At 42.7% G+C, this 9693-nt stretch overlaps 1 protein-coding gene across 3 annotated transcripts in view; it reads right to left on the bottom strand.

Annotated features, from left to right (window-relative positions):
- Positions 1 to 7591: 7591 nt before the first annotated feature.
- Positions 7592 to 9693, bottom strand: part of Gpkow (G-patch domain and KOW motifs) — an 11750-nt gene continuing 9648 nt past the window's right edge. For all 3 annotated transcript variants that reach the window (XM_021188319.2, XM_029533959.1, XM_029533958.1), the window contains exons 8-11: positions 9421 to 9544; positions 9265 to 9334; positions 8093 to 8178; positions 7592 to 8003 (exon numbers count right to left, since the gene is read on the bottom strand). In XM_021188319.2, coding sequence (XP_021043978.1) covers positions 7869 to 8003; positions 8093 to 8178; positions 9265 to 9334; positions 9421 to 9544 — 415 coding nt within the window. In that variant the 3' untranslated portion in view covers positions 7592 to 7868. The remainder of the gene's footprint in view (positions 8004 to 8092; positions 8179 to 9264; positions 9335 to 9420; positions 9545 to 9693) is intronic.

The raw sequence follows: 9693 nt of genomic DNA, 5'->3' as shown, positions 1-9693 counted from the left end.
CTCTCTCTCTCTCTCTCTCTCTCTCTCTCTCTCTCTCTGTGTGTGTGTGTGTGTGTCTTCCTGCCTCCCTCTCTCCCTCATTTTCTTACCCCCTCTCCTTTTCTTTTTTAAAGATTTATTTATTTATTTTATGTATGTGAGTACACTAGGCTCTCTTCAGATACACCAGAAAAGGGCATCGGATCCCATTACAGATGGCTATGAGCCACCATGTGGTTGCTGGGATTTGAACTCAGGACCTCTGGCTGAACAGTCAGTGCTTTTAACTGCTAAGCCATCTCTCTTGCCTTCTTTTCTTTTAAAGGAATTATTTATTTATTTTATGTATAGGAGTATACTGTAGCTTCAGACACACCAGAAGAGGGTGTCAGATCCCATTACAGTGAGCCACCATGTGGTTGCTGGGATTTGAACTCAGGACCTCTGGAGGAGCAGTCAGTGCTCTTAACCACTGAGCCATCTCTCCAGTCCTCTTTTTTTCTAAAAGACAAAAATATCTGTTCCTTTTGTTAGGTTCTTCCTTGCCCAAGACTAGACATGCCAATGTGTTTGGGGAAAATCTGACCTCTATCTATTCTGGCTCCTAAACAGTTGTACAGTGACCCTTCAGAGGGGAGAATCGTAAATAGTCGTAAAGGCTTGTAAAGATAAACATCTTTCTAGTTAAGTAATAGAATTTCTGGACAGGGTATAAACCTTACATTCTAGTTGGGCCAGTTCAGTTGCTTGATCAAAAGACTCCCCTTTGGGTGGCATGCTGACCTTAAGCCAGCATGAGGGTCACAACCCACAATTGGATCCCAACTAAGACAACTGGAAAACAAATGTTTACAATTTATAACAGTAGTAAAATTAGTTATGAAGTAGCAGCAAAATAATTTTATGTTTGGGGGTCACCACAACACGGAGTAGCTGCATTAAAGTCACAGCATGACGAAGGTCAAGAATCACTGTTTTAAGGCATTTAAGTCATCACTTATAACAGTAATGTAATCCTACTAGAGACATCAAATGGTCAGCATATGCTTGCTACGTTTGAGAAAGAATCATAATAAATGGGAAGAATAGTGAGAAAAAATTTTTTTAATCTGGCAAGGACTTGTATTCTGAGATTTTTCTATTCCCCTTAGCTTTGGTTAGCCAATTGTGTCAGATTGGGAAGTCAAGTTCCCATCAATGGGATAAAATGCAGTCAACACCTACACCAGGGACAAATGAAAGTAGCCATGTTGTCCCAGGTTTGCGTTCAAGCAGTCTTTTACGGCTGCCCCCTGCCCCCACCGTGGGCTCTCCCTCCACTCGAGCTCCCAAGAATTACTATGCCCAGCTGCTTTTCTTTCCATTTGAGTGCCCCTTTATGTAAGGCGAAAATTATTTATTGCTTGTTTCCAACGCCATGCACCCGTTTGGCTTGGAACTATGTAGACTAGGATGACCCTGAATTAAAATATCAGTTTGTCTCTGCCTCTTTAGTGCTGGGATTAAAGGTGTGCTCAACCATGTACACAATAGGAATGATAACTTTTAATCTGCTACCTCAAAAAAATAGTTGTGATAAGAGCTTCGACAGGCCAGGCGGTGGTGGGTGCGCACGCCTTTAATCCCAGCACTTGGGAGGCAGAGGCAGGCGGATTTCTGAGTTCGAGGCCAGCCTGGTCTACAAAGTGAGTTCCAGGACAGCCAGGGCTACACAGAGAAACCCTGTCTCAACCCCCCCCCCAAAAAAAAAGAAAATCAGGAGCCCACCTTTTTGATCCAAGCACTCGAGAAGCAGAGGCAGGCAGAATTCAGCGAGTTTGGAGACATCCTGGTCTACATTACGAGTTCCAGGACAGGAACCTGGTGAAACCCTGTCTTCACATCCTCCCTGCCTCGCCCCAAAGAAAAAGAATAAAAAATAACAAAAATAATAACAATAAGCCCTAAAGAGATCTTCCAGCTGTTAAGATCACTGGCTGCTCTTCCAAAAGAACAGGTTCAATTCTCAGCACCCAAATGGTGGCTCACAACTCTGTTTAACAGTTAGTTCCAGGGGATCAGAAGCTCTTTCCTGGCCTCCATAGGCCTCAGGCACTCACAGGTGCACAGATGTAAAGGCAGGCAAAACACGTACAAATATAAAATAAAAGCCGGGCGTGATGGTGCTCGCCTTTAATCCCAGCACTTGGGAGGCAGAGGCAGTTGGATTTAAAAGATCAATTGGCTTTATATCTTCACTCATAACTCATGTCCATTACCCACATACAGTCCTTCCTCATTGTCTTATACTTTGCCTTTCTTGATCTTTTTCTTGTTATACTGTATCCAAATATGTATACAGATCCCAAATATGAGAAAACATGCATTTTTTTCTGAAATTGTGAGACCTTGCTTAACACACAGTCTAAGACCATCTATTTTCCTGCAAAAATTTTAACTTCTTCTTGTTAGAACTGAATAACATTTCATTTTTATATGTAGCTAATGAAAAGTCAGTGTGCATGTGTGTGTGTGTTTCCAGTTCTTTGCTATAGTGATTAAAGCAGCAATAAACATGGAGGTGTCACCATCTCCATGATAGCGTATGGAGTTCTCTGACTATTTACCTAGGAGTAAGATAGCTGGGTCATATAGCAGTTCCATTTTTAATTCTTTGAGAAGTCTCCAAACAATGGCTTTATTTGCACCACCACTAACCTTCTTTGTAACATTGTCATATTTATTGATAGCTATTCTGATTGGGGTTGGGTGTTACCTCCAAGTCGTTTTTATTTGCATTTTCCTAATGGCCAGGGATATTGAACACTTTCAAAGTTGTTACTGTTTTTTTTTTTTGAAACAGGGTTTCTCTGTGTAGACCTCAAATCCAGAGATCCACCTGCCTCTGTGTCTGGAGTGCTGGGATCAAAGGCCTGTGCCACCACTACCTGGTCCAGCTTCTGTGTCTGGAGTGCTGGGATTAAAGGCATGTGCCACCATTGCCCGATCCATTTGTATTTTTTTTATTATTATTTTCTTTATTTACATTTCAAATGCAATCCCGAAAGTTCCCCTACCCCCNCCCGCCCCTGCTCCCCTACCCACCCACTCACACTTCTTGGTCCTGGCCTTCCCCTGTGCTGGGTCATATAAAGTTTCCATTTGTATTTTTTAAGTTGTCTGTTCTGTTCCCCTTCTCATGTGACAACCAGCAGGCTTGTTTCCTTGTTATTTAATTTCTGCAATTCTTTGTAAATTCTTGATATCACCCTTTGTCTGAGGTATAGGCTCTTTGCTCTGCCTACCGTCCCCTTTGCTGGACAGAAAGTGTTTATTTTCATGTGGTCCTATCTATTGATGTTTGGATTAGCTCCTGTGCTGTTAGTGATCTATTAAGAAAAGTTCTTTGGGTCACACATGGTGAAACATACCTTTAATCCCAGCACATGGGAGGCAGAGGTCTGGTCTACATAATGAATTGCAGGACTCAAGACTATGTTTGGAGAAAAGAGAGGGGGCAGGGAGAGAGAGAGAGAGAGAGAGAGAGAACAGGAGAGGAGAGGAGAGGAGAGGAGAGGAGAGGAGAGGAGAGGAGAGGAGAGGAGAGGAGAGGAGAGGAGAGACTGAGGGAGAGAGAAGAAAGAGGGAGGAGGGAGGGAGAGGAGAGAGAAGAGAAGGAGGGAGGGAGAGAAGAGAGGGAGGGAGGAGAGAGGAGGGAGAGAAGAGGAAGGGAAGGAGGGAGAGAGAGGAAGAGAAAAGGAAGGAAGGAACCCAATACCTTGAAAGGTATTTCCTATGTTTTCTTCTAAACCTTTGAGTATTTCAGGGCTTTTTTTTTTGTTTTTTTTTGTTTTTTTTTTTTTCGAGACAGGGTTTTTCTGCCCTGGCTGTCCTGGAACTCACTCTATAGACCAGGCTGGCCTCGAACTCAGAAATCTGCCTGCCTCTGCCTCCCAATATTTCAGGTTTTAAATTATGGTATTTGATAGAGGTTGTAACTCATCCAATGTGGGTTCTGGGAAGCAAACCCTGGCCCTCTGCAAAAGCAGCAAGTACACTTAACCACTGAGCCGTTGCTCTAGCTCCTAGGTTCTTTTGGCAAAGAATGTTCTTGTTTCCTTTGTCAAAAATAAAGTGGGTATGGCTTAGCCATTTTATTTCTGTGTTCTCTATTTTATTGACCTATTTTTTTTTCAAATACCACTGTCTTCATCACCACTGGCCTGTATTTTTGACTATACATGGTAAATTGTGGTTCCATATGAATTTTTTTTCTAAACCTGTTAAGTATGACATGGTGATTTTGATAGGTACTACATTAATTCTGTAACTTAATTTTGGTTGTATAGTTATTTTCACAATATTAATTCTGTCTTCCATTGACTAATATCTTCTGTGACTTTTTTGTTCAATATCTTGAAATTTTCTTTGCAGAGGTCTTTCACTTTGGCTAAACATATTCCTACTTATTTTGGGGGACTTACTTTGAATGGACTTTTTTTCCTGTTTTCTTTCTTGGATAAGTAGACTGTTAGTATAAATGAAGGCTACTTGTTTGTTGTTGTTGTTGTTGCTGTTGTTTTAAGACAGTTTCAGTATGTAGCCCTGACTGGCCTGGAACTCTCTATGTAGACTATGCTGGCCTTGAACTCACAGGAGCCTGCCTGTCTCTGACTTCTGAGTGCTGAAATGCTATTTTCAATGCTTATTTTGTATCCTACAACTTATTCAGAGTGTACATCAGGTCTACAAATCTTCTAGTAGGCTCAATAGTGTCTTTTAAGTAAAGAATCATATCACGAGGACATGGCAGTGGTGGCGCACACCTTTAATCCCAGCCTGGGCTACACAGAGAAACAGAGAAACCCTGTCTTGAAAAGAAAGAGAGAAAGAGAGGGGAGGGGAGGGGAGGGGAGGGGAGGGGAGTGAAGACTATTATAGACCAATTTCTTTGAACATAGATGCAAAAATCCCTAGGCAGGCATGGCAGAAGCTAGCCACAGGGGACTGTGATGATGTCTGTGGCCTATTTTACTACTGAGGGTCATGCAGATATTCGAGCTCTGTGCTGCAGCCTGGGGACTATACTGATTTGAGTGGCCTGCACTGCCATCTGAGGCCATGGTGACATCTGGCATGTATTGCCAATGAGAGCCATGTCTGTGGTCCTACTACAGTCAGGGTCTGTATTGATGTCTGTGAGCCATGTTACCACTGAAGACCATGGTCTTTGCTGTGACCTGAGGCCATGTTGGTGTCCTTGTTGCTGGTTGGGCCTCGTCTGGGTCTGTGGTCCTACTGCAGCTTGAGGCCATGTTCAAGGTCTATGCTGTCATCAGAAACTTTGGGAATACCCATGATCTGTGCTTCTGCTGTGACGAGCAGGGAGGCTACTTCTGCTGTGATGTGGATGAGTGCAGACGCACAGCTAAGACAGAAGGCCATGGAAGGCTTCTGCGACAACCCCTATCTCAAGGCTCCCAAAAGTAACAGCCTAGATAGGAAGGCCTCAGTTCTCCTCAGGAGGCGGCTGCTGAGAGTCTGACCTTGCTCTAGTGACTACAGAAAGAACACAAATGCGACTTAGTTTTATTTTCTAATTTTTATTACTGTGTTTTTATTTTAACTTGTTTTGGCAGGGAGGTCACAAAGTAGGGTGGGGGACAGACATGGAAGGACTGGGAATTGAGATGAGGATGTATGATGTGAAATTCTCAGAGTCAATAAAAATGTTATGTTAAAAAATCCTAACAAAATGCTTACAAACTGAATCTAGGAACACATTGAGAAGATTACACATTATCACAAAGTAGGCTTCATTCCCAAAAGGCAAAAGTGTTTCAACATACATAAATCAGTAAATGGAACAGCATATAAACAAACTCAAGGACGGAAAAACATGAATTATTTCAGTAAATGCTGAAAACCCATTTCACAAAGTTCAACATGTTTTTGTGATAAAAGCTCTGAGACTGTAGAAATACATGGAAATATGTCAAAATAATAATGGCTATATACAATAAATCTATAGCCAACATTATATTAAATATAGACACACTGAGCATTTTCTTGGAAATCAGGAACGAGATGTCCACTGTCCCCTATATTATCTGATACAGTATCAAAGTCTTAGATATAGCAATTAGATAAGAGAAGACATAAAAGGGACAATAGGAAGGGAGAAAGCCACAGTACCCTTACTTCTTATTTGAGATAGGTTCTTAAGAGTTCTGGCTGGCCTGGGCCTGTTTTGTAGGCCAGGCTGGCTCCGCACGCATGGAGTTCTGTCTACTGTTGCCTCTTGAGTGCTAAGATCAAAGGTGTGAGCTACTACACCGAGCACATTTCCTGCTAGGTTTTGAAGGGTACTTCAGTGAAGCTTAGACTGTCCTGGAACTCATGGGAATTTTCCTGTCTCAGCCTCTCAAGTGCTAGATTACAGATATGGGCCACAATACTCTGTGTGACTCATATCTTTTTGTCTGTTCATTTTGGCCAGAGAGTTCAGCCCAGTTCTAGCCACATTTACCAGTATGATTGTGTTCTGGGATGTTTTGATTCTTTTCAGTGTGTGCGGCGGGCTGACAAGTTAGGTATTCTTATCCATGGCACAGGTCTAAGTTAAATACTATATATATTAGGGATGATTTAGAAACAATTGTGTCTAAGGCTCTGACTTTTCTTCTCCAACCATCAAGCAGGAAAATGGTTCAGGATTCTCAACAATAACCTTTTTTTTTAAAGAATAAAATTACCTAAGGCAAGCAAAGAAACTGCACAAGTCAGAAATACCTTTTAACCTAAGCAATGTTTGGTGGACTAAAAGGGACTAACTCCTTTGGAAATTGGAACTAACCCATGCTGTTCATGGGCAGAAGTCCCCCTTTCTCTTCAGTGCATCATCAGCTCAGGGACATTCCTAGAGGTCAAAGTATGTGCTAGTAGCACAATCCTGAGCAAGAGTCCTTTACAATATGGGCATATGAGCTGGAGAGGTGGCTCAGTGCTTAAGAGTGCTTACTTTACTTCCAAAGGACCCAAGTCTGCTTCCTAGCACCCATGCAGGGCAGCTTGCAATTGTCTGTAACTTCAACTCCAGGGGAACTCAACACTCATGGTCTCTGAGCATTCACATATTTTCTCTCTCTCTCTCTCTCTCTCTCTCTCTCTCTCTCTCTCTCTCTCTCTCTGGAAGCATTTGTATTCACAATTATATACTCTTTCTCTCTTACACACACATAAAACAACAACAAAATACAATAAATCTTAAAAAAACAAAAAGCCTTTGATGGCCATTCACGATCCAAAGTCAGGAAGTTGTTCTGAGATGCAGCATTGCAGATTCTATTGTGTTTGTCTGGGGACAGACTTCATAGATTTTATGTTCCAAGGGTTAACTATGTACTGAATGGGTAATTTAACTTGTCTTGAACCCTCAGCAGGGAAACGAGACTAAGAAATGAAGTATTTCCACTTTGGTTATCTCAGCTTCCACCCAAATTTACAGTTTACATACTGTTTTGTTTTTTAAATATTTACTTCTTATTATATATAAGTAGACTGTAGCTGTCTTCAGACACACCAGAAGAGGGCGCCAAATCCCATTACATATGGTTGTGAGCCACCATGTGGTTGCTGGGAATTGAACTCAGGACCTCTGGAAGAGCAGTCGGTGCTCTTAACCGCTGAGCCATCTCTCCAGGTCCTACATACTGGTTTTGATTTCATCCTTCCACTATTTAAAATGGTTTTTATTACACTCTAAATTTTGGTAAACAATCCTGCTCTATCTAGTCACATCCCCATCCTTGCATCTCAAAGGAGGACAGAATATCTGTCTTCTCCCTGGCATCTGTTATAGATTGCAACAAAAGTAGTGACAGTCTGAGTGATGGGCAGTGGTCCATGTGTCAGTCTTCATCTGAGTCACCGGGGCCCACGTACTGGCAGATGGCGTTATAGTGGAGCTCCACCACCCGGTTCTCTCTCCCAAGTTGGACCAATGCATGACTCTGCGCTCTGTCCCGACTCATAAGAAGTCCCACCTGAGGAAGGATGGGGCAGAGTGAGCAAGGTCAGCCCAGGTCCTCAGTGATCTGATCTTCAGAGTCCCATTTCCAGACATGGGACTTACCTTTCCAGCATGTGGTCCCAGTACCACCATCACACGGTGGCCTTCTCCCTTGGGAATCAGGGTCTCCAGCATGTCTTCTCTTACATCTACAGATGAGGGAGAGGGAATGAGGTCCACAGCAAGGGCCAGCCTGGCCAGATTCTGTCAGGAGGGCCTTTGCTAATATTTATTAGAGCTACTCTTATATCCTGCTGATAGACGGAGTCCCACTCTACCCATTTCACAGGTAAGAAAACCAAGGAGTAGCTCACAGAAATAACCACCAGACAGGAGCATTTTCCTACAGAAACTATGTACTGGGTATGTTCTCAGCCTGCCCCGCAGCACAAGCTCAGTACACTTCTTCCTGTAAAGGTAATTAGTTTTGATAGGGACAAACTGTCATTTTCATGCTAATCTAACATGGAAAATACATAGGGTTTAGGTTATCCCTTTCAAGGAGATATCTGCTCTGAAAGAGGATGCTGGGTCTTGCAAACAACCTGAATCCTGCCTAACTTCCTAGCTCTTGGCCCAAGATTCTTTTTTTCTTTTCTTTTCTGTACTTTTCCCTCCCCCTCTCTTTCTTTCTCCATTTCTTTTCTTTTTAAAGATTTGCTTATTTATATTTATATGACTACACTGTACACTACATCCAGACACACCAGAAGAGGGCATTAGATCCCAGTACAGATTGCTGTGAGCCACCATGTGGTTGCTGGGAATTGAACTCAGGACCTTTGGAAGAGCAGTCAGTGCTCGTAATGGCTGAGCCATCTCTCTAACCCCCATTTCTTTTCTTTTAAAAATAGTATCTTAAATTGCAGCCCAGGTTGACTTGGACTTGTGGGAATCCTGCCTCAGCCTCCCAGGAACTGGAATGGATTCTATCTTAAAAGTTTTTTTAGATTTTTTTTTATGTGCATGAGTGTTTTATTTGCATGTTATATCTGTAGCACCACGTGTGTGCCTGTTGCTCACAAATGTCAGAAGAGGGTGGTAGACAGATCCTCTGAAACTGGAGTTATAGACAGTTATGAGCTGCCATGTGGGTGCTGGGAATGAAACTTGGCTCCTCTGGAAAAGCAGCCAGTGTTCTTAACCACTGAGCCATTGCTCCAGCTCCTCAAATAGACCCTTTCTTTATCATCCTCTAAGATGGGAACATCTCGAGTATAGTAGCTCAGACTTACCTTCCAGAACTCGGCCTTCATCCGTCCGACACACACATGTGTCTGGGCTCAGGACATCTTCAATTGTCATCTAGAGAGATGAATAGAAGTAAGATGTTAGAAAGTTAAAGGGTACAGTCCTGGGTGAAGAAGGGGCCTCCGTTGTGGGGATCATACCTTGGTGTTATAATAGCGGCCACTCTTGTGTAGTTTGTCAATGAACCGCACACGTAGGTCCCTGTGCAACCAGTGCTTGTTTCTAGGGGCTGCTTTCTCAGTCTTGGGCACAGGTCCATCCTGTCTGTGGACAAAGTCAGAAGCTAACTTAGCTTTTTGTTATACTCATGTTGCAGCTGGCCTATCTTTAAAAGCCATGCTGTAAAACCTGCCCCTACTGCTGTTCCCAGTTCCTTCTATAACCTGCTTTGCCTTGACTCCTTTTTTTTTTTT

This window comes from Mus pahari, chromosome X (genome assembly GCF_900095145.1).
Source record: "Mus pahari chromosome X, PAHARI_EIJ_v1.1, whole genome shotgun sequence".
Classification (NCBI taxonomy): Eukaryota; Metazoa; Chordata; class Mammalia; order Rodentia; family Muridae; genus Mus; species Mus pahari.
Note: the sequence above shows the minus strand (reverse complement) of the source record. Positions and strands in the feature narration are given on the sequence as shown.